Consider the following 25,234-nt stretch of genomic DNA (forward strand, 5'->3'; position numbering starts at 1 on the left):
AGTGGTCCTCCAAAAGGGCCTGGACCCCAGCAACATACCAGGAGGTGGAGTTGGGTACCCCAGGAGAGTGTGGACCCCAGCAACAGACTGGGAGGTGGAGTTAGGTCCCCAGGAGGGCGTGGAACCCAGAGATGGCACGGACCTTTTAGCAGAGCGGAAGCAAAACTGAGGAGATGACAGCGGTTTAGATACAACGGACCCCCCGGGCCAACACTGCCCACCAGCCCATTTGCATCTTTTCACATGGATGAGACTTGGGGGGGAAAATAGGGGATAATAATAATAATACTTGAGTAAGCGGGAATGCAAGTGGTCCCTTCTATTCTATATGGTGGTATACTGGAGGGGCAACTACCCCAAATTGCCAAATATTAAATGTTCTTGCTATCTTGTAGAAGTGTATATAGTTGTGTGGCCTGAGACTACTAAACACGAGTAGATAAGAGTGCTGGTTGACATCCTATCAGCAATGTATATAGTCTAATAAACCTGTATATATTAGTACATACTGCCAGCCTTGTTTACAGTCCCATTTGTTTCCTGGGGTGAAGGAAGGGAAATCCCACCCATTAACACTTTGGAACCAGGCACCAAAAACATGAGAACCAACAGAGTCTGCCCTAGGGGGGCTCCACCAGGTTGGTCCCGGACCCAGGAATACCTCGTGAGGAAAGTGGTCAAGGGGGCATTACATACATTTTTGGAGTGCATCACTGAGAGAAATTTGATTTATTTTGATTTTTCATACTGTGAACAAGACTGCAGATTGGGGACAAATGATTGCTAAGGATGTATTGGTGTTGAAAAATTAGTGTAGAGGTGAAGGGGTAAACTTGTCACGGGCTATATTGGTTAATGGTGTCCCCAAGGACATGGAGTCAGCTGCCATTGAGCAGGAGTGAAATATTAGGTCTAGAGAATGACCTTATTTGTGAGTGGGTCCAAGAACATCCATGTAATGTCAGAAGATAGCAGCATTGCCACTGGGAGGATTCTCAGTGTAGTAGTTGAAGTCTCCTAGAACTATGAGTTTGCAGGACATAGTGATCATGTCACAGAGGAATTCTAAGAGTTTCAGAATGAATTCTGGTTGTCTGGTAGATTAGGACAAGCTTGAATCCTTTGTTGTCTTGGAATTTTAAAATTAGGGAGTCCGATTTGCATATTTGTTAGGTAGCAACTAGATTGAGAGGCAGCAGATGTTAAAAATGATAGCAACACCTCCTCCATGTCCTATGAGTCAAGGTGTATGGTGTATTTGCCAGCCAGGACACAGTTGGGCAAGACAGAGTGACTTATCACCCTCTCCTATCCAGATCTCTGTAAGACAAAGGCTTTGGAGGTTGGAACTTTCAGTAAGGTCAAGGATGTGGTGGGATTTGCATTTAATGAGTGAGCATTAAGGCCAAGTCGCAGTGAAGTAAGCGAACTGTGAGTTGGTGTTATTCCTGTGGTGCAGGGTAATTGCTTTTGTTGTAATCGTGTTCATGAATGTTTTTCTCAGTACAGACACAAAAGTTGACCTTATCTATCAGGCTTTCAGAACATGATTTTAAAAATCTTATTGAACTATTATTTTTAATGTTCTAAAGAGTTTTACCATTAAAACAAACTATGTTGATGGAGTAAAAGTTATCATCGTCTGTACAGAATCCAGTTTTTCCCCATGAATAATGTTTGGGATATTTTATTTCACATTAAACGTTTCAGCTATTATTAAACAACTATACGGCGGCTCTAACAACTTGTGCAATCCGCGGGTCTTCCACTATCCCGTCATCCCTCCCGTCGAGGGACAGGCCTATCGCCTTCACGCCTCCGAGTGGCCCACAATGCTTTGCGAGCGAGACGTAAGATGGCGGCGATGGAAGGGTTGCAGGCTGTCGGTGCTGGGATGGAAGAGAATAAGGAGAACGAGCGGCCGGGAGTAGGCGGTGGGGCTAAGTCTGGGGCTTTGGGAGACAGCCTGGGGTTGGAGAGTATCCTGTCGATTGGAAAGAGATGATTATGTGTCCGGTTAGGGAGGAAGGGGCCGGCTGGGGCTGTCGGGGAATGCGGACGTGTCACTGAGGGAGGACCGGAACCGGCGAGGAGAGGGGAACCAGAGGCTGAACTTGGGTTAAGGATTTTTTTTTTAAGTCATTCTTCAGTGAGACAGACATGCGTAATTTGTATCCCAGTGCCTTCTGGTACTCATAGTTGCGTCTTTGTATTTAGCAGCAGTACGGCTGCAAGTATTACATGTTTGTCATTTTATTAACCACATGTAGGGTGTGATGAGTATCGGGCCCTTTAGAAATTTATGAAGGTGCCTGTTTTACTCAGTGGCTAAATGTTAATTTGCAGTTGGGGGGGGGGGGGAGGTGGCTGCTGGGACTTTTGCTATGCACATTTGTTCTCTTTTCTGGGAATGTTTGTCATAGAATGATAAAGTTGCAGTTAAGAAAGCTGAAGATATCTAAGTGCCTATCTGTTTGTACCTAGAAAGATCCAGAGGCTAAAGTGTTATTTTTGCACCTTAATATTTGTAAAAAGGCCTCCTTGAACATACCTGTGATTAAAGTTTTACTTAGCTGTCATAAGTTTTCCTTAATTCATAGTCTAGTTCTACAAATTATTAAGGAATCTCAGCAGCAGCATGGCTTACGGCACGGAGATTTCCAGAGATACAGGTGAGCGGAGCTTTGAGTCATAAAGGCTTTCTTCTAAAGTAGGGGTCCCCAAACTCGATCTTTAAGGGCTATAGACTCTAAATTATCTTGTCCTTAAATTTGTAAATACGTCTTCTCCAAAGCTATTTATTGCCTGTAATTAACCTGTCACGACATTTAGCGATATACTTTGAATGTAATTTGACTGCAAATATGTTCTCTACACTGCGCATAGTCTCTAATATATCATGTCCTTACACTTGTAAATATGCCTTCTCCAAATCCTTTGCCTGTAATTATCCTGTTGCTACATTTAGTGATATGCTTCTAATGTAAATAATTCCTCAGGTCATTCTCCTATCTGTTAAATTTTGTTCTCTATACCTGGTTATACATTTTGCTTTGATAGCTCTTAGTTTTTATACTCCAGTTCCTAGTTTACTGTAAAGCCTGTTTGCTGCATTTGTTATATGTAAACCAATGTGATGTTCACAACGACTGTGGGCATATACAAATATTTAAATAAATAAATACACTCCAATTGGGTTATCAGGATTTCCACAGTCTGTGCATGAGATCTGTTTGCATGCAGTGGAGGATTCCTTGTGGAAATCCTGAAAACCTGACTTGATTGGAGCTCTCGAGGATTGAGTTTAAGGGCCTCTCTTCTAAAGGCTTGTTATACTTCACATTCTTTTTTTCTTTTGTCCCATTTATGAAACCCTGAAATTCATGGAGAATAGAATGACCTTTAATTTCATGTGGAGTAAAAAAGGTCCTTTGGGTGGGAGGAGAAGGAGGGAGAGGATCTGGGAAGAGGCCCTGGTTGGAGGAGGATGGGTAGGAGGACCTCATGTAAAGCTTTTTACATTAATCTTTCATTTAAAATAGGAGGGGAAGGGAATTGCACAGGCTACAATTTTGCTTAAGACAACCCTGTGCACCTACTTGTGATCGCTAGACCACATATTGGAGTGATTTTGTTTTGCCTGAGCAGTAGCCATTGCTCTCTTTATTCAGAACGTGCCATATCAGTCCTTGTAAGGTGGGGAGACATCCTGTATTTATGCTTTACTCTTATTCTCTGTTTGACTGGTGTGTAACAGGTTTCATTGAAAGTAATTCTAGGTTGGTGCATAAACCTAATAAGCAGGAATGGTGTTTCATGTTTGATATTCAGTCATCTTAAGGCTTCTGTTTTTCACAGGTGTTAATTTTGGGAATACAACTGGGTGGGAGCTAAAGGCATTGGTGGGCCTGTCTCACATTCCTGTGCTTGTCTTGCAGAGGTTACTGTTCCCGCAGACTAAGACGTCTCCGCAAAACCCTGAACTTCAAGATGGGGAACAAACACAAGTTCACTGGGAAGAAGGTGACTGTGGAGATTTTGTCTGACAACAGGTATTGATCCAATGTTATTATTCATATCTCAGTCTTTGATGGCACTCTGTTCTGTTTATGTATATTAGGATAGAATTAAGATGTTTTGATTTAGTTCCCTGATGGAACTAAATGAAAAAGATGGATTTTGTATAAGGAGAAGGGTGAGTCAGAGCTTTCAAATGTCTTTGGAGAACAGAGGGGAAAACAACTGGTCATTGAAGAGATTTCACATTTCAATGGGTTCCTCTGTGATGGTAAAAGGGACAGGAATTTCTCATATGTTTTTCTTTCTCAGCCTGGTTTTCATCTGATAATTTTTAGCATTGATTCCTTATCAGATCGAGTATGTCCTAACAAACACCCCCCCCCCCCCCCCTCCCCGCTTCAATTTCTAAATAGCTAGACTAAGCTGAACCAAACTTTGTGTATAAGTAAGTACTTGGGGGCATGGATCAATTTAGGATTTTGCTACTCCTAGGCAGTGGCGTAGCTACAGGTGGGCCTGGGTGGGCAGTGGCCCACCCACTTTCCATTCAGGCCCACCCAAATTTGTTTGCAAGACACTGCAGCCAATAAAAAGCAGGCAGCATCAGCAGGCACCCAAGGGAGAAAAAAAAATTAATAAAACCAGCTGATGTGTTGCAGCTCCCGGTGTCCCACAGCCTCAGTAATACTTCCCTTTACCTTCTAACTGCCCCCGGGCAGTTAGAAGGTAAAGGGAAGTATTACTGAGGCTGTGGGACACCCTTCTTCCTCCTCCCTTCTTCCTGCCCCCGGGCCAATGGGAAGGCTCCTCAGTTCTTCTTGCCCCCCCCCCCCCCCCCCCGGGCCAATCGGAAGCCTCCTCCCTGCCAGTGGGAGGAGAAAGCCTCTGATTGGCCGGTGGAGCAGGAAGAAGGGGGGCATCAGGCTGGGAGGAGTGGCAGTGTTCAAGCCACGGGCTGCAAGTGCTGAAATGCAGAGAGCCACAAAGAAAAGATGCCAGCCGCGCCAGGAACCGCAATAGAGTAGGGAGTCCCCAGAGCTAGCATGCAGAGGCCGGTTGCTCCGTGGAGTCTCCTCCTTCCCCCAGTGAGCGTGGCAAAACCGCATTTAAAGTAAACGTGGCACTCAGCCTTGCTGATTTCAGATGGGGCAATTGGAGATCCCAGCAGCCGTAAAAGCAGGCAGATGGGCCGCGGGAGCCTAGGGATAACCTGACAGAAGAAAGGCTTGAGTGCTGTGGCATATTTTTCTAAAATAAATGTTTGCTGCTTCAGTGCTGCTGAGAAGGCAGCGGCAGCATTAGGAAATCTGCCACTGCGAAATTAAAGGAGAGCACAGCATTGGGGCTCTAAGCAAAGTGTGTGTGAGAGACAGAGACTGGGCAGGGAGGTGACTGGGGTGTGTGTGAGAGACAGAATCTGGGCAGGGAGGTGACTGGGGTGTGTGTGAGAGACAGGGTTTGGGCAGGGAGGTGACTGGGGTGTGTGTGAGAGACAGAGACTGGGCAGGGAGGTGACTGGGGTGTGTGTGAGAGACAGAGACTGATCATAGGGTTTAATTGGGGGGGGTGTGTGTGTGTGTGTCTCTGTGTGTCTGTCTGTCTGTGTAGGGCCAGTGCTTCCATTAGGCAAACTAGGCGGGGGCCTAGGGCGCCACAATTTTGGGAGGTTGCAAACTCCCACCAGCACGAGGTCCTGCGACAAATCCAATACCAAAGGAGGGGGCGCTGTGCCGGAGCTGCTGCCAATAGGTAATCCAGGGAAGGGGTTGCATTTCTGAAGGTTCGCCTAGGGTGCCAAATACTCTTGCACCGGCCCTGGTGTGTGTGACTTGTGGGCTGTAAGGACAGAGCTCAGCAGCTGCTGCTGCTCCTGGTATGTGTTTTCAAGGGAAAGGAGTAGGAAAGTTGCTGGAGAGGGTAAGTAAAGGTGGCATTTTAAGTTTATTTTTCTTGATTGACTGCCATTTTAATTATTGAGTATTATGTGATGTGTCTGCTGTTTTGAAATATTTTATTGATATTTGGACAATTTTTAATATTTTTATGAGTTTGTTGGATGTTATTCTGTTCATCAGCTGTTTTGAAACATTATTAATATAGTTTTACAGTTATTTCTGTGTGGGGCTCTATAGCAGCTTGGCTTGTTCTGTTTTCCTAATAGGAGGTGTATTAGTGTTTAGGACCTGATTTAATATTTGTAGTGTTGCCTTTTCATAGATAGGGTTGTTATATGTTCCATAATGCAGACTTTGTTTAGTGCCCACCCATGTTAACCTTGGGCCCAGCCAAAAATTAATTTCTGGCTACGCCACTGCTCCTAGGCACTTTGAATGAGATGAGCTGTAAGGCGGCAAATCTTAGGTAGCCTGCTGCCGCTAAATGTTTGCCGCCCTAGGCACAGGCATAATTGGTGCCTTTTGACAAATCCAGGGCTGCTTGGGGGAGTCATCAGAATTCTATAACCTTTAAAAGCTCATGATTGATTTGGGAGGGGGCACAGGATGGGGGCAAATTCAACTCATATTTCAAGAACTGCTAGGCCAATGTGAATGAAACTTTGTATCTGATATATGGAACCTGAGGTTTACTAGAATGTCATGCTTTTTGCTGCTTTATTTGTTTTATTAAGATATTTACTCCTGGTCTTGATGGATGCAGAGAGAGCCTGGAGTTATGCAATGCAGCTCAAGCAGGAAGCAAACACTGAACCCCGCAAGCGCTTTCACCTCCTGTCTCGCCTACGCAAAGCTGTGAAGCATGCTGAAGCGCTGGGGTGGCTGTGTGAAAGTGATCGCGTGGATGCAAAAACCAAATTGGAAGCTCAGGTCTGATTTTAAACTCTGCTGTGATAATGGGGTATGGGGGATAGGACTATGTAGAGACCTAGAGATTAGGGATATTGCAGAAAGCTGTTAGCACAAATTGTTTTACTGTAGAAAATATTTCTACAGAGCTATTTGAAGGGCAATTGGATTGTCCATTCTATGGTTTAGGGTCAGGCTCTTGCTCCTCATGCTGGTTTGGGTTTGAAATGATGCTAAAGTAGCTTCATAATACTTTGGCTAAAATAGAAATTGATACCATTCCCACATCACTGGATGTCTCAGCAGTCTTAGAAAGGGCAGTAGAGAGAGAGTTGGATCCTTATGTTAGCCACACGAGATCACCATAGTAGTGATCTCTTTACCAGGAAGAATACTGGAAAAATAAAAGGGCATGCATGCTAATTGTGAAGGAGCACTGTTCAGGGGGCCAAACCACTACATTTTGTGATTCCTGTTTGGGTTCAGCTGTAACTGAAATAGTTCTGGTTTGATTCCAATTCAGGCCAACAAAATACTCAGTAATCTGTTCAGCACACATGAACCAGTTCACATGAGAAAATTTAAACATAAGGCAAATTTTATAATTTATTTGCAGCATAGGATGGAGCAAGCTAACAAGTCTAAATTGATACTGGGTATAAAATCATGAGTAGTCAAACCCTTATTCTGAACTAACAACCTAAATTTGCTTTTGTGGGCATTTTCCAGTTCAGGTTCAAAAGAGATTTTCAGATAATGATTTAGGTTCTGTTCTTCATGAGTAACTTTTTTTTCCCTGTCTCTTCCCCTACCTTCCTGCATCTTCTGTTTCTCCCCATGTTTGCATTCTATCTCTCCTCTTAACAGTCTAGCATCATGGGTTTCACTGGGCCACAGCGTGTTCTCTCCCAGTGAAGGCAACTGGATTCTTGGGTGGGTGGGGGTTTTTTTTTTTTTTTTTTTATCTGGGTGGCTCAGTGAAATTTATTTTCTGTTGCTTTATCCTCGGGGTTTGTGCCTGGTGGTGTTATGAGACTGGGCAGGAAACAATAAACAAAAAAGGTAGACAACATACATGACAAAACAAACAAGATATAGTTCTGATATTGCCATTATATTTTCTTCTTGTCCATCTGCAGGCATACATGGCTTACCTTACGGGGAATGCTCCACTTTGAGGCAGCAGCAGTGGAAAGAAGCAATGGAGTCTTTCAATAAATGCAAGTGAGTTTCTTTAACATGTGCTTCTCCCAGTCAGCAGTTCCATATAAATGTATAATATTCAATTTGATTGTTGTGAAAATAAGATGTGGTTGAGGGTCTAAGGGCAAAGTTTGGGAAACCTTATTCTAGAGGATCATTTTGGTAAGATTTTGTTTTAGAAAGTTTCATTGTATAATAGTTTGAAAAAAGACTTTGCTTAAAAATAGCATTTAAGCATTTTATTATGTGAAGGAAAAATCTCTTTTTGACAGTAGAAAGCAGAAAGTGTAGAAATCTTTGAGATTATAGTGTCATTGGTGAAGATCCAATGTATCTGTGTGCTTTGAGATTTTCTGCATTGATACTTGTTCTAAATTGACAGCTGGGTAAGTGTTCTATTGAGTAGCAACCAGGTATGGGATTACTATCTGCTAATGGGAAGAGAGCATTTTAGAGGTCAGTTTTGGGTTAAAACATATGGAAAGATATAAATGTTTGTTTGGTTTTAGTCTGTCTTTCTAAAATAACTCAAAAAGGAGCAGAGTGCACATAAATACATCAGAAAAAACATAAGTCAGCCATACATTAAGCATGCATTAAAGCCATAACATCTATTACAATCATGCTAAACTGCAGGAAATAATTCCCGAAAATCTTAGGTAGGGAATTTGGTAAACCCTTTCTCCTACCATAGATTAAAACTAATGCCTCCCTCCTACCATAGATTAGTGTCCCTTACGACTAATTATGAAAATAAGAACCACAAATAAAGTTAAAATACTTATTCATGGGTTTAACCAGGCATTACTCTTACATAGCTCACAAACTGTAAAACCAAGTTTCAATAAGCCATGAAATTTCAGAACAGAGGTACAGATGAGGGAGGCTATTTCAGATCCGTGGGACTGGCACATGAAAACGCCCCAATCCCTAGTTTTAAAAAGTGGTAACTGCTTTCAACAATGAAATGCAGAGACAGCTTGTCTAGAATAGTGAGCATGTTGCAAAATGTTAACCAGACATGAAGAAAAAATATTCTAGACTATTTCAACTGTTAATGTTATAGCCTTAAATTGTCAGATACAATTGATACAATGTAGATCACTTAATAGATGAAATACTATACCCATATCCACAACTTGTTAGCAAGGACTAGGGGGCACTCCTTGAAGTTAGCAAGTAGCACATTTAAAACAAATTGGGGCAAATTATTTTTCACTTAATGCACAATTAAGTTCTGGAATTCATTGACAGAGAATGTGGTGTTACGGCAGTTAGTGTAGCTGGGTTTAAAAAAGGTTTGGATAAGTTCCTGGAGAAGTCCATAACTGCTATTAATCAATAGGGAATATCCACTGTTTGTTACTGACATTAGTAGTATGGGATCTATTTAATGTTTGGGTACTTGCCAGGTACTTGTGACTTGGATTGGCCACTGCTGGAAACAGAATACTGGGCTTTATGGACCCTTGGTCTGACCCAGTATGGCAACTTCTTATGTTCTGGTTATTGATCTATGACGATTTGTGGTAACAGGTAGGTTTACAATCTGTAAAACATTACTTAAAAAGGAAAGATATTAGTTTAAAAAAAAATTACATTGCATGTAATTTGCATTGGAGGAAGACCACAGCATCAGAAGATGGGAAATTTCTCCAATAAAGATATGACTTACTGTATGTTTGAGTGCCTGCTTTTGGAGAAGAACAGGTCCCAACTCCTCAATACTGAGACACCCCACTGAATAAAGATTCCCCTACCTATATACTGTCACTAAATACGTTCTGTGACTTATTCGTGACTAGTCTTATTTTATTTACTTATTTATTTAAACGTTTTATATACTGCACAATGGGGTAGGGATCTATCCGTCTAGGCGGTCTTCTTCATCATTTGAGGTTTGGATTCTTTTTTTCTGTGGCGCAGACACTTAAGATTAATTCTTAATACAGTTTTCCTTTAGTTTGCTTTAGTTTCCAGCATGTATACTTTTATTTAATGGAATTTTTTTTTAAGGAATAGATGCATAGTACATGCTTTTGCATGTATGCATGTCACAGATAATCCTCTTATACTTTCCCTGGTTTATGCTTTTTCTGACATACCCTATATACCAGATACCATCTGTTTAGAGAAACCTTAACATACCAAACTTGGCTCGTCACTGAGGCTCAAGGGTAGTAGTGTGCTAAATAAAATCTATCTCCTGCCCCTGAAAGATAGAAACAATTTTTTGGACTCCCATGAGTGGATACCTTGTTTTTGGTAGTGACTTCCAAAACCCATGTTCCCTGTACGTACCACCCGGCTCAGTCCAGGCCGTGGGTTGAGCCTCCTGTCCAGCAGATGGAGACAGACCAAAACTGAAAAGGGTATCCTATATCAGGACAGCGCCTACCCTGCAGCCCTTCAGTATTTGTCTTACTCCAGCAGATGGTTCAGCTCAACCTGCGGTCTCATGATCTTGGCTAGTTTAGCCCTATTTCCAGTTTCAGTTTTTTCCCTAGAGGATCAAGCAAGTACCCTTCTTGGTTTTAGTAAAAAAAAAAAAAAAAAGGAATTGGCTGTGTTTTTATCCTTTGGAGACAGCACTGTCTCCATGCTCTTGGGAGGCTTAGGGGGGCTTGGCCCCTTGTGTTTCTTTTTTTTTTCTTTCAGCATAGCCTAAGCCCCTATTCCTGGTGCTCCTAAGGGGTGAAACTGGTGGTCCAGTCACTCCCCCCCTCACCTGGCTGCCTTTAAATTGTTCAGGAGATTTTTCTCCTGTCGGTGCCTTTAGGGCACACACACATACTCTTTTTGCTTTCCTTTTGTGGAAAAAAACCAAAAAAAAACCAGATGTACTTTTTAAATACCTTAAGTCTCCCCACTAGCAGTCTTTTTACCTCTGTTGTTGGCAGCCGGGTGTTCAATCAGGAGCATGCAGGGTTCAGTCCTCTGCCTCCGCTCCTCCTGGCAGCGAAGGGAAGCCTAATCAGTTGATTTTCTTTGATCGCAGCTCTCTTCACTGACAATGCCATGATCACACTGCTGCCTAGACTGTGGGGAGCCCTCGACGCGATTTTCGCTTGAGGGCCTATGTTCTGCTTGCCTGCCCAGTGGGGAAGGCCCCTCCCAGGCAGCGCAGCTAAATCCAGCCCGGGGTTGCTCTTCCAGGCGCCTGGCCAGGCTGTTCCCGGGTCAGCAAACCACGGGAACGGCCATTTTGGGTGTTTTTAGCAGCTCCCGATTCGGGGCTGCTCGGCGCAAGAGCTGACTATTTTGTGGGTGTTCTCCCCCCCCCCCCCCCCCCCCCCCCCCGGCAAGTCTAGGCCTCGTTTTTCTTCAGAATTTGTGCTCCTCATGCACAAATCCTACCTGGCCAGCTTGCAGGAGGAGGAGGACCCCTCCCCAGGTCTCCTGCCGGCCGAACTTCCGTGGTTAGACCCTCCGCTCGCCACTACAGCCCCAGAGCCGCAGGGGACTGTCAGGGTGTGGGTGGTGCCGGGGGCCCCCTTCTGCCCGGACCCTCCGGCACCTTTGGGAACCCCAGATCCGGCTGTGGATTTGGCAGAGACGCTTCCTCCTCTCGAAGGGGATGATCCCAGGGTCCTCTGCTTTTTTCAGAAGGAGGAGTTGGAACCCCTCATTCCTTTTGTCCTCCAGGAATTAGGAGTTGAGGGTCTACCGGCAGACACTCTTACGGCAGCACTACCTAAGGACATGGACCCGGTCCTGGTGGGACTCCGGGCCCAGGCTTCTGCTTTTCCTTTCCACACCATGCTCAAATTGCTTCTACGGGAATGGGAAGCTCCCGAGGCGGGGCTCCGCGTTGGGAGAGCCATGTATAAGCTTTATCCGCTCCCGGAGGACTGCCTGGAACTGCTGAAAATTCCCACAGTGGGCTCTTCCATTTCTGCTGTAACCAAGCACACCACTATTCCGGTGGTGGGGGCTACGGCCTTGAAGGATGCACAGGATTGCAAACTCGAATTCCACCTTAAGTGTATCTTTGAGATACTGGCATTGGGAGTTCGGGCGACTATTTGCAGCAATCTCATGCAGCGGGCCGGCCTTAGGTGGGTTCAGCAATTACTCTGCACCCAGGTCTGAGGCTGAGCAGGCTGAAAGGTTGGAAGGTGTTATTGCGTATGGGGTGGACGCCCTGTACGATCTTTTCCGCGTCCAGGTGAAAGCAATGGCCTCGGCAGTTTCTACCAGATGGCTTCTTTGGTTACGCAATTGGTCAGTGGTCCCGGCGTCCAAGGCACGATTGGGCACCTTGCCTTTCAAGGGCAAGTTGCTTTTTGGCGAGGACCTTGAGCAGCTCATTAACTCCATGGGTGAGAACAAGGTCCACAAGCTGCCGGAGGACCAAACGAAACAGTCTCGAGCCTTTGTGCCTTCCTGGTCCCGGTTTCGGGGCCAACGTCGATATGCGGCTCTGGGGCTTGGTGCTTCTGCTCGTGGTTATTCTTCGCGGTCTCAGTCTTGGTCTCAGCCCTTTCGTGGGCGTTGGTCCTTCCGTGGCGGGGCACCTCGGCGTACCACCCCGAAGCCCGCTTCCCAATGAGATTCGGTCGACCCATTCCTCTGTCCCCAATCTAGGGGGTCGCGTCTCCCTATTCGAGGAATGGGTCAAGATCATGTTGGACCAGTGGGTCCTCAAGATTATCCGAGACGGTTACGCGTTAAAATTTTCTCAAGATCTACTGGACCTCTATGTAGTTTCGCCTTGCGGTCGTCGGAAGCGGTGACTCAAACCCTTGTCAGGCTTCAACAGCTGGGAGCCATTGTCCTGGTCCCAGAGACGGAGCTTGGCGCAGGCCAGTATTCCATCTGCTTCGTCGTCCCAAAGAAGGAAGGTTCCTTCCGCCCGATTTTAGACCTCAAGAGGGTCAACCGGGCCCTCAAGGTACCTCATTTTCGAATGGAGACCTTGAGGGCGGTCATAGCAGCTGTTCATCCTGGCGAATACCTGGCCTCTCGACTTAACAGATCCCGATTCGCCCCGCACATCAGAAGTATCTCCGCTTCCACATTCTGGGACAGCATTTTCAGTTCCGAGTGCTTCCCTTCGGTTTAGCCACCGTGCCGCGTACCTTCACCAAGGTCATGGTGGTGGTGGCGGTGGCTCTCCGACAGGACGGAGTCTTAGTCCATCCTTATCTGGATGACTGGCTCAGGCGGGCCAAATCATAAGACCTCTGCAAACAGGCGGTTAGCCGGGTCTTAGCTCTCCTTACTTCTCTCGGGTGGATAGTAAATTTTCCCAAGAGCCATCTCCAGCCTTCCCAGATGTTGGAATTTTTGGGGGTGCACTTCGATACACGTTTGGGAAAAGGTGTTTCTGCCCCGTGCTCGAGCATCCAAGCTCATCGACCAAATACGCAACCTTATCTCGCTCCCAACGGCGTGGGACTACCTCCAGGTCCTGGGGACTATGGCCTCCACCATCAACCTTGTCCCCTGGGCTTTTGCGCATATGTGTCCGTTACAGAGAGCTTTGCTATCCCGATGGCAACTGGTGTCGGAACAGTTTCAAACGGTTCTCCCGCTTTCGGCCTCTACCATCGCCGACATATGGTGGTGGCTTTCGCTTCCGCATCTTCTGAAGGGAATGCCTCTTCGGACTCCACAGTGGATCATAGTCACCACGGATGCCAGTCTCACCGGCTGGGGGGGCAGTCTGCCAGTCTCAGACCACTCTGGGTTATTGGTCCCTGGTCCAAGCCTGCTGGCACATCAGTCTGCTGGAAGCCTGGGCAGGTCGCCTAGCTATCCAGGAGTTTTACCACTGCTCCGAGGCAAGGCGGTGAGGGTCCTCTCCGACAACTCCACAATGGTAGCTTATATCAACCGGCAGGGGGGCACGCGGAGTCGCTTAGTGGCTCTGGAAGCCGGCCGACTCCTTGCCTGGACGGAACGACATCTGGATTGTCTAGTGGCCTCCCACATAGCAGGCAAGGAGAATGTGCAGGCCGATTTCCTCAATCGCCAGCGTCTCGATCCCGGAGAGTGAAAGCTCTCGGACGAAGCTATGATCTTGATCACCAACCGGTGGGGCCCCCCGCACCTGGACCTCATGGCGACGTTGACCAATTCCAAGGCCAACAGGTTCTTAAGCCGTCAGAGGGAGCACTGTTCGGAAGGCGTGGATGGCCTCGCTCTCCTGTGGCCATTGGATGTCCTTCTCTGTGTTTCCTCTGTGGCCTCTCGTGGGAAAAGTCCTTCAAAGAATAGAACTCCATGAGGGACCGGTCATCCTGGTAGCTCCCGAATGGCCCCGCAGGCCGTGGTTCGCGGATCTGATCAACCTGGCGTCTGACGGCCCTCTGCGTCTCAGCCATCTTCCTCGTCTACTACGGCAGGGTCCCGTATTTTTCGACCAGGCAGATCGCTTCTGTCTAGCGGCCTGGCTTTTGAATGGTGACGGCTGAGGCATAAAGGCTACAAGGAAGAGGTGATTATCACCCTTCTGCGGGCACGCAAGCCATCTACTTCTTTAGCGTATGTCCGCATTTGGAAGGTTTTTGAGAATGTCTGTCTGTACTGACTCGGGTATCTCGGCGCCGGTGTCCGTGGTCCTTTCCTTCCTTCAAAAGGGACTCTCCAAAGGGCTGTCTTTCAATTCGTTGCGTGTCTAAGTGTCCGCTCTTGGTTCTCTTCTCAGTCATGTAGAAGGGCACCCCTTTGCGTCTCATCCGGACGTTGTTCGGTTCCTGAGGGGTGCCAAACACTTGAGACACCCCCCCCCCCCCCCCCCCCCCCCCAGTCCATCCTGGAATCTCAATCTAGTTCTCTGAGCTCTGTGTGGCTCTGTTCAAACCTCTCTGTCAGGCTCCGCTAAAGGACCTTACGCTTAAGGTGGTTTTCTTAGTTTCTATTTGTTCCGCTCGTCGGGTTTCGGAGATTCAGGCACTGTCCTGTCGGGAGCCTTTTTTGCATTTTTCAGATTCGGGAGTTTCTCTCAAAACAGTTCCTTCCTTTTTGCCGAAGGTCATTTCTTCCTTCCATGTTTATCGGTGGAGCTTCCGGCATTCTCTACGGAGGATGTCGTGGGCCCCGATGGGGGCGATCTTCGCCGTCTTCATGTGAAGCGGGTGTAACTCAGTTATCTCCAAGTCACCAATGAATTTCGACTCTCCGATCATCTTTTTGTCCTTTGGAGTGGTCCGAATAAGGGAAAACAGGCTTTGCGGACTACTATTGCTCAGTGGCTGAAAGAAGCGATTACCTCGACCTACATTTGCCGAGGCTGGTCAGTTCCTGAGGGCTCGAAGGCTCACTCCTTGCGTTCTCAGGCTACTTCCTGGGCAGAGAGTCAGTCAGTCTCTCCGCAAGAAATCTGCAGGGCCACTAAAATGGACCTCCCTGCATACATTTGCTCGGCATTATCGTCTAGACCTGCATGCCCCAGTTTTTGGTTCATTTGGGCGGCAGGTGCTTCGAGCGGGACTGTCTAGGGAAGCTTTGGTACATCCCACGGTCTGGACTGATCCGGGTACGTACAGGAAAAGGAAAATTTAGTTCTTACCTGTTAATTTTCGTTCCTGTAGTACCACTGATCAGTCCAGACGCCCTTCCCTGGTTTTCTTCCTTTTCTACCGTCCGCTCAAAGCTCTTCCTACAGATCTCTGGATGAATACCACCTATCATTATCTTAAGGACACTGGAAGCATTTAAATGATGTCCACGGATATGCAAGAGCACTATTTTACAGAGTCGGTTCCTTGTTCATAATTGTTCCTAATTATTACTCTTGAGTCGTGTTTACTTGCTTGATCTCGTTACTGGTTTTTCTTAGTTCTTTTCTGCTTTGACAATGGTTATACTGAAGGGCTGCAGGGTAGGCTCTGTCCTGATATAGGATACCCTTTTTCAGTTTTGGTCTGTCTCCATCTGCTGGACAGGAGGCTCAACCCACGGTCTGGACTGATCTGTGGTACTACAGGAACGAAAATTAACAGGTAAGAACTAATTTTCCTATCTCAGTGGAAGGGGGTACAGCCTTGAAGGACCCCTCGACAGGAAAATAGAATCCATTCTAAAGCAGTTATTTATTGCGAATTCTGTCATTGCAAGCTTCAGTTTGTAGGGGTTATGTGGTCCGGGCAGTCTTGTGTTGGGTCCAGCAGTCCCTGCAGAAACAGCCTGCCCAGAGTTTGCTAGGCATGTGAATCGTGTGCTCGATCGTCGTAACGATCGGGTTCGGCTGGAGGGAGAAAAAAATCTGGTAGGTGGAGATGTAAATCGGAATCTGTTCCGATTCACATCGTTGTTTGTTTTTTTTTTTTTTTTAGTGAGGCCCGACCCTTTAAAATTGACCCCTTACCTTCCCCCACCCTCCCGAACTTCCCCAAAACTTTTTACGAGTACCTGGTGGTCCAGTGGGGGCGCGGGGACCGATCTCCCGCACTCGGTCCATTGGCGCCATTTTGGCTGCCACTCAAAAATGGTGCCGATGGCCCGATTTAAAAAAAAAACCAAAAACAACCCTCCCGAACCCCCCAAAACATTTTAAAATTACCTGGTGGTCCAGTGGTGGTCCTGGGAGCGATCTCCCGTTCTCGGGCCATCGGCTGCCACTCATAAAGATGGCGCCGATGGCCCTTTGCCCTTACCATGTGACAGGGTATCCGTGCCCTTGGCCGGCCCCTGTCACATGGTAGGAGCACTGGCTGGCCGGGTTTTTTTTTTTTTTTTTTTATCGGGCCATCGGTGCCATTTTTGAGTTGCAGCCAAAATGGCGCCGATGGCCCGAGAGCAGGAGATCGGTCCCCGCGCCCCCACTGGACCACCAGGTACTCGTAAAAAGTTTTGGGGGGGTTCGGGAGGGTGGGGGAAGGTAAGGGATTCGTTTTATAGGGTCGGGGTGGGTTTAGGGGTTGTTTTGGTGTGCCGGTTTTCCCGCCCTCCCCCCAAATAACTCCCGTTAGTGGACACTAACGGGAGTAACGATTTTTCACGATAAATCGGGAAAATTTCTATTGTATCGCGCACTCTAACGATTTTTCACGATTTAAAAAATATCGGACGATTTTTTTAAATTGCCAAAAAAAGATTCACATCCCTAGAGTTTGCAACTGCATGCTTAGCAGATATGTATGATCTGGTTAGAATATCTTTCCTGGCCTTTGCATTGGGGTGGCAAAGAGGCTTTTATGGCTGTGTGTATGGGTGGCAGACTCAGCTTTGAAGTCCCACCTGTGCAAATTGCCCTTTAAAGGCAGCCTGCTTTTCGGAGAAGAGCTGGAAAAGCTAGTTAAGGACTTAGGGAAATCAAAACCCCAGGGACTCCCTGAGATAAGACATGGTTGGAGTTGCGAGGAGCTAAGTCTCAGCTCTCCCAGGACTGGGCCCAGGTTTAGTATGGCGAGGTGCTTCCCTGCAGGCATGCAAGGCAAGGGTCAACCCTTTTTGGGGGGTGCAGGGAAGCAAAGGCTGAGTCCCCGGCGACAGGACCAGCCGCTCAGGTCAATAATATCCAGTGGGTCTAGTAGGTGGTTGCCTGTTTAAGGTACTAAACGGAATGGACTGAAATTATGTCAGACCAGTGGGTCTTGGACATCATGTGGCAGGGTTACACTATCGAGTGCTTGAGACATGTTCCAAAGGTCTCTAGCTTCCCCATGTACATCTCTCCTCAAGAGGGAGGGAGTAAAGCGGACATTGGAGAAGTTGCAACACCTTCTTCAGGCTATTGTCCCAGTACACCCATAGGAGAAAGGGGCAAGACACCTATTCAATTTACTTTGTTTCCAAAATAAGACAGCCCTTTTTGACTGGCCTAGTAGCTGAAGCAGTTCAACAGGTGCCTTCATGTGCCCTACTTTTGTATGGAAGCACTACACTTAGCTTCAGTAAGGGAAGGGGGGTACTTGGCAGAAGCATGTTTTCACATTCCTATTTGGAGCCTTCTAAGCATTTTTAATTCCAGGTGTTATACTTTTGGCCTATCAACAATGCCCAGGACCTTTACCAAGATCATGATACTGGTAGTGGCAGCCTTGTGCAAGTAAGGCATTATGGTATACCCCTGCTTGGATGACTGGCTTATAAGAGCCAGGTCGACCACAAGAAAGCTTCAGAACATCAGAGGTGGCTGTCGACTTGCAGCAATTGGGCTGGATGATAAATTAACTAAAGAGCAGCCTGCAACTGTCTCAGATTCAAATTTCTAGGAGCTCAGTTCGATTCAAAGGAAGGGCAAGTTACGCTAATGCCCCTCAGACTAAGCTGGACTGGGTGCTAGCCTTTCTGGCTTGGGAATTATCCAGGGCATGGGACCATCTCCAGCTGCTAGGCCTCATGGCAGTATCGCTGGACTTGTTTCTATTGGCCAGAGTGCATATGAAGCCTCTATAGTAATTCCTGTTGTTGCATTGGTCATCCTCTCAGGATCACCAGTGTTGCCTCCAGCCATCCCCAAGGGAAAGGAGAAACCTAGAGTGGTGGCTACAGCCTTCCTATCTGCAGAACGGAGTTGCCCTGGAAGCACCTGAGTGGTTCATAGTTACTGTGGACGCTTGGGGAGATGGGTGCACACTACCAGGGCTAGTGGTTGTAAGAAGAAGCACAATGGTTAATAGACTAGAGATGAGAGTTATCAGATTAGCTCTTCAGTCTTTTCCTCCCCTTGGTATGGGGGAGGGAAGAAAGAGTCTTGTCTGACAATGCCATGGTGGTGGCATATATAAACAAGCAGAGGATACTTGCAGTCCCACATTAGCACAGGGAGGCAGTTCAATCAGGTGAGTGGGCAGAGGAAAACCTCCTGCTTTCAGCATCCTTCATAGCAGGGAAGGAGAATAGACAAGCTGATTTTCTCAGTCAGAGCAGACTGGATCCAGGAGAATGGGAGCTGAATCCAGAAGCCTTCGAAATGATAGTGGGTTGGTGTGGGCCCCCGGTCATGGACCTGATGGCCACACAGGCCAATGCCAAAACCAGATTGTTCAGCTGCAGGGTGGAACGAGGCTCCAGTGGCATAGACGTGCTCATGGCCGAACCATCTGTATTCCTTCCTACCATGACCATCATTGTTTTTCCCACCAGAGGGAAAAACAATGATAGTCATCCTTTCATAGTGATACTAGTTGCACCAGACTGGCTAAGGAGGTCTTAGTATGCAGACCTAGTGAGATTACTGTGTGAGGCCCTGCTACACTTCCCCCAAGGAAAAGGTCCTGCTTCACCAAGGACTGGTTCCAATGGAATATTTCTCTTTCCCTGTATGTACTCAGATCAGTCCAGACTCCTGGGTTTTGCCTCCCTGCCAGCAGATGGAGACAGAGAAAGTTTCACTGACACTAATACATAACCCAGTGTGTCTCCAGTAGATGGTGCACTTTGGAGAGAGGGAAAATAAAAAGATTAAGACAGTTTCTGGCCCCTCTCAGGGGGTTGTCAGGGCCTGGTGGGGCCATCCCCCCTGGTTTGAGGCAGACGAGCAGGGGGTTGGTGACCCTTCTAATAGCTTGGTCCAGAGATCTGTGGGGTGGACATCTGGTAGTCCAGATCCCTCATCCCCCTTGAGACAGCAGTGGAATCTGCTGGCAGTCTTGCACTGCAAGTCCAGTAGAACAGGGAAATATCCCTTTTATATGGTTTGTCCTGGGCTAGATCACTAAAGTTTTGGCAAAAGGAGACCTGATATAGCCAGTGGTCTGGTTCTTTTCTGATCTGCTATGCACTCCTGGAACCTGAACCTCTGCACCAAAGGAAAGAATTGGTTTCTATGTATCTTTATTTGTAGAAAAAAACAAGGAGCAAGTTAGAGGAATCTGTACAGCATCAGGGTTCCGGAGGGGGAAGTTGTCTTAGCAGCTCGGGGAACTCAGCGATGGGGTTTTTCAGCAGCTTCTCTGCCTTTAGAGGAGACCAGATGTTGGCTCCATGGTGCTGAGGGACTGTTCCCCTGCTTACTGTTGAGGTGCTGGTGGTGCCGCAGGTGGTGGGGTAGAATGGCGTGTGCATGTAGCAAAAGCATTCAGGGGTTCTGCGTCAAGCATGACCGCACCGGTAGAACAAGCCTTACAGGTGACTAGATCTAGCACTGAGGCTTTCCTCATCAGCGCAGAAATAGTGGAGATTTTTGATTCCCAGCTCCTTCAGCGAGAGAGCCAGGGGAATCCCTTCTTCAGCTATTGCCAGTGGTTCCCTGACCCGCAGAGGTGCAGAGAGGCACTTGCACTGAGGAGTCGGTTCTGGTAGAGGTCTTCTGTCAGTTCTAATTTGCTTATGCGCAAAGAGTGTTTAGCCAGATGTTGGCTCTTGGTCCCAGTCTGTATAGATTCTCTGCCAGTCAAGAGGCCTGAGCTAGTGAGAAGTTCTTCAGGCCGATGATTTTCGGTACCGGATGTTAAACGGATCCGGGCCTGAACCTGCTGAAGGTGCAGGCAGGCTTTACTGAGCCGTGTGGAAGGCCACTACAGCAGTTCTTTTCTTGCGTGCGTAGGCATTCTCACTACGTGGCGGTTGCATGTGCTGGGACCTGGGTGCTTGAGTCTGAGGCTTAGATGTGAACGTATACGTCATTGACTTAGACTTGAGCGCTTATTTGCGCAGGTACTTGTGCGCGTACAACTGTGACCTAGTCTTGAGCGCATATTTGTGCGCAACCTTGAGGGGTATGCGTGTAAGCACAGGTGGCATTGGTGTGTGCACAACCTAAAGCCAAAATTCAGGAGAGCTAGGTGCCAGGGATGAATAGGTCCAAGCGCCTTGCTATCTATGAGATTTGCTATCTGATAGCAATTCAGTCCTCATTCTTTCTCTGTTTTGTGTCAGCGCTGTTTAGATGCTCAAAGCGATTTGACTACTACAGCTTTTGCCCATGTTGGGACATCCCCTCAGCCTATGGTGTTTCTGGCGGGGGAGTGGAGTAAGAAGCGAGACAATGGTCCGTTCTCCTCCCTTGTTCCCGAGGGCAGAAGCTTCCTCGAGAGAGGTTGGAGAGAACAAGGTTGGGCCTATGGACTCCGGTATAGATCCATCCTCCTCCTCCTCCTGAGTGGAATGTTTCCAGGGCCTGCAGACCTTTCTGCAAGGATGCTCAGCGAAGGCGAAGTATCCTCCTGTGTAGGAATCATGTGCTCAGGCCTCCCATTTGTCAGTCACAGTGCGCAAATACCACAGGGAGGCTGTCCCTGGTAATGTACAAGGGGGGTGTATATCATGAGACATTGGAGGATTCCAATGGGGAATTGGCTTTCTCACTTCTAGAACAGGGAGAAATTGCATATGATTGAGACTGGATCCTGCTCAGATTTGTTTTCTTTTTTCAGAGATATCTTGCTGAGTTTGGCTCAGACCCTGAACACAATCAGCATGGTGGGAGGTCAATTATATGTTAAGCATCCTGTTTCTTGCCCCCCCCCCCTCCCCCGGTCCAATTCGAGATACTGTATTTAAAGTAGGTAAATGCAGCTCTCAAGGTTCCCCATTTCTGCATGGAAACTCTGAGGTCCGTCATAGCAGCGGTAAGCAAAGGAAGAGTTCTTGGTATCTCTCACCTTGATAGAGGCACATCTACACGTAGCCATGAGGCCGGAGCACCAGAGATTCCTGGGATTCATGGTCCTAAGGGAACATTTTTGGTTTTGAGCCCTTCCCGTCAGCTGGTGATGGCTCTCACGTACCTTCATCAAAATGATGGTAGTGGGGGCAGCCTCATTTCTAATGGAGGGTGTATCAGTATCTGGATAACTGGCTTATTCGTGCAGAATTAAATGACCTCTGTCAATAATCAGTACAAAAGGTATTGATGCGCTTGAATTCTCTAGGGTGGTGACACTAGCAACGAGCCCATTTTGGTCCTCTTACAACTCTGGAGTATCTGGGAGCTCAGTTCCACACACTGGCGGAGAGAGTGTTTTTCATGGAGAGAGAGAGAGTGCTGAAATTAGTCAGAATAGGCTGCTTCTAGAGCTTTTAGTGCCCAGGGTCTGGGACTATTTACAGGTCTGGGTTCTATGGCATCGACACTGGAATTGATGCATTGAGCATTTGAACATATGCAGCCTCTGCAGGGAGCTCTTCTTCCGCTGGAATTCGTTATTGGGAGAGTTTCATCTTCCTCTTCTGTTAGAGGGGGAAGCCAGGGACAGTCTTTCATGGGGCTTACTTGCACCAATCTTGCGTGGTGTGGATTTGGTGATTCCGAATTGGTTAATAGTCGCCATCGATGCAAGCCTCTCTGGATGGAGGACAGTGTGGCAAGATCAGTCTGCGCAGGCCAGTGGTCAAAAGAGGAGGTGTTATGGCCTATTGGTTAGTCGAGAGTGGTGCATTTCACATTGCTTGCCTGTCTGCCAAGATTATGCAGCCATCCAGTACGAATCCTATCAGACAATGTGACGATGGTGAACTATATCAACCGTCAAGGCAGAGCCAATAATTAGGTAGCGGTTTGAGAGGTCTGGAAGTTGATTCTCTGGGCAAAACAGCTCTTGGAGCAGCTGACAGCATTTCACATCGCCGAGTTGAACAAAGTTTAGGCAGATTTTATCAGTCTGAGAAAGTTAGACCCCCGAGGAATGGGAGCTGTTGGAGGCAATGTGGCTCATTCATGGAAGATGGGGATACCCTAACCAAAGAGAATACCAAAGCGTTGCAGTTTTATAATACCTGAACAGAACACTGTACAAAGGAATCTGAGCTCTGGTGTTGCCATGGACTCGAGGGATTCTTCTTTGTCTTCCCTCCCGTGGCCTCTGGTGGACAAGGGATTATGGCAGATAGAGAAACATCCAGGCAACGTGATCCTGGTATCTCCAGAGTGGCCACATCGACCATGCCATAGACAGGCCCCTGAGGTTCAGTCATTGGTCAACAGTTTTCCACAGGGCCCAATATTTTTGGGTCAGGCCAGCTCACTTCCACAGTTTTTGCTTCTGAGAGGAGACAACTGAGATGGTGGGGATATTCCAAAGTGGTAATTTCCACCTTCTACATTCTTGATGTTTGTACAAATTTGGAGGATTTTAAAGTCCTGGTCTGCTGTTGACGGAGTGCAGCCTCAGTCTGTTCAGGCTACGGTGTTGCATATTTTGGCTTTTCTACAGAGAGGTTCTGGTCAAAGGGCTGGCCTTTAACTCTGAGTGTCCAGGTATCGACATTGGGTTGTCTCCGGGGTAAGGTGCAAGGGTATCCTCTGCTGCACATCCAGATGTTCTATGGTTCCTTCAGGGACTAAGAACTTGTCCTCAGGTGCGGAACATTTGTCCATTTTGGAATTGAATCTAGTCCTTAGAGGATTGTGTGAGGCTCAGTTTGAACCACTAAAGAGCTACGATTAAGGACTTGACTCTTAAAGTAGTTTTCTTGGTGACTGTTTGATTTGCTGGGAGAATTTCAGAGATCCAGGCACTGCTGTGTCGAGATCCCTTCCTACAGATTCAGGGGTATCTTTATGCATGGTGCTTTCTTTCTTTTCTGCCTGAGGTAGTCTGTGTGTTCTATCTTAGACAGTAGAGCTTCCAGCTTTTATTTATTTATTTATTTAGCTATTTTCTATACCGGCTTTCACGACCAGGGGTCACATCAAACCGGTTTACATTGAACAGTTTGTGCATTAAACATAGAACTGGAACAACTAACTGGTGCAGAAAATACAGTTACAATGAACAAGGAATTATACAACTGGGAGAGTGGGAAGAAGAAGAAGAAGAGAGTATAACAATTAATAAAAAATGCATTTACAATGGATCTTTACAAAATATGTAACTTAAAGACCCGGACTGAGAGCAGTCCTGGTCTGGAGTAGGTGGTGGATGATTAAGACTTTATAATGGAGTTATGAGATGATGTGAACTCTGAAAAAGTAATTAAGGGATAATATTAACCTGGGTTAATCTAAGATCGGAAAGGCTTTTCTGAAAAGCCAGGTTTTTAGTCTTTTTCTAAAAGTTAGTAAGCATGTTTCCTGGCGCAGCTCTGATGGGATAGAGTTCCATAAGCGTGGTCCTGCTGTTGATGGTGCTCTGTCTTCAAGTGATTTGTGTTTGAAGGCTTTGGCGTGTGGAACCTGTAATGTTTCTTTATAGCAATTCCTGGTTGGTCTGACTGTGGAGTGTTTTTCCAGGGGGATTTGTAGATTTAATGATGCGAGATGATGGATGACTTTGAAGATGGAAGTTATGGACTTATACATTATTCTGTATTGAATAGGTAGCCAGTGAAGGGCTATCAGGATCGGGGTTATGTGGTCGAATCTCCTAGAGTTGGTCAGAATTCTGGCAGCTGTGTTCTGCACCATCTGTAGCGGTTTTGTATGAGAAGCTGGAAGGCCTAGTAGAATGGAATTACAATAGTCCAGCTTGGAAAATATAATTGATTGTAAAATTGTTCTGAAGTCGCAGGAATGGAAGAGCGGTCTGATTTTTTTGAGGATGTATAATTTGTAAAAACAGTCCTTGGTCGTTTGGTTAATGAATGGTTTTAGGGTTAGGCGGTTGTCGAGGATAACTCCTAGATCTCTTACGTTTGTGGTTTGCAGGTTGGCTGGTGGATTTGAGGTGATCTTGTTATTGTCGTGGGCAATGATGAGGAATTCTGTTTTTGAAGCGTTGAGAATCAGGTTCAGACTGTTGAGGAGGTGTTTGATCTCCGTTAGGCAGCTCTCCCAGAATTCTAATGTGTTTGTAATGGATTTATTTATGGGGATAACGATCTGCACGTCGTCTGCGAATAGGAAGTGTTTTAATTTTAGTTTAGTAAGAAGGTGGCAGAGTGGGAGAAGGTAAATATTAAAAAGGGTTGGAGAAAGGGAGGAACCCTGTGGCACCCCTTGTGAAGACAGATGGTATTGAGATTCTTTATTGTGGATTTTAACCTTGTATCCTCTGTTCTCCAAGAAGGTTTTGAACCAGGTCCGTGCAGTGCCTGAAACTCCAATGTTTGCCAGTTGGTTTAGTAGGATGTGATGGTTAACCGTATCGAATGCCGCGAGAAGTCTAGGAGAATTAGAAGGTATGCGTGACCTTTATCGATGCCGGCTAGGAGGAAGTCTGTAAGAGAGAGCAATAGTGTTTCCGTGCTTGCTGCTTTGCGGAATCCAAATTGATTGGGCGATAGTATTTGGTGATCCTCCAGGTAGTTGGATAACTGTGTGTTAACTAGTTTTTCCATAATTTTTGATATGAATGGGAGGTTAGAGATGGGGCGGAAGTTGCCCGGGATCATTGGTGTTCAGGTTTGGTTTTTTGAGTAGGGGCTTGATTGAA

General features: G+C 46.7%; 1 protein-coding gene across 1 annotated transcript in view; it reads left to right on the plus strand.

Annotated features, from left to right (window-relative positions):
• The first annotated feature begins 1,798 nt into the window (after window positions 1-1,798).
• Window positions 1,799-25,234, plus strand: part of SRP68 (signal recognition particle 68) — a 136,623-nt gene continuing 113,187 nt past the window's right edge. The window contains 7 exon segments of the mRNA XM_029600463.1: window positions 1,799-1,979; window positions 2,606-2,672; window positions 3,939-4,052; window positions 6,650-6,845; window positions 7,964-7,984; window positions 7,986-8,003; window positions 8,005-8,048. Of these exon segments, the coding sequence (XP_029456323.1) occupies window positions 1,856-1,979; window positions 2,606-2,672; window positions 3,939-4,052; window positions 6,650-6,845; window positions 7,964-7,984; window positions 7,986-8,003; window positions 8,005-8,048 (584 nt within the window). The 5' untranslated portion in view covers window positions 1,799-1,855.

This window comes from Rhinatrema bivittatum, chromosome 4, assembly GCF_901001135.1.
Source record: "Rhinatrema bivittatum chromosome 4, aRhiBiv1.1, whole genome shotgun sequence".
Lineage (NCBI taxonomy): Eukaryota > Metazoa > Chordata > Amphibia > Gymnophiona > Rhinatrematidae > Rhinatrema > Rhinatrema bivittatum.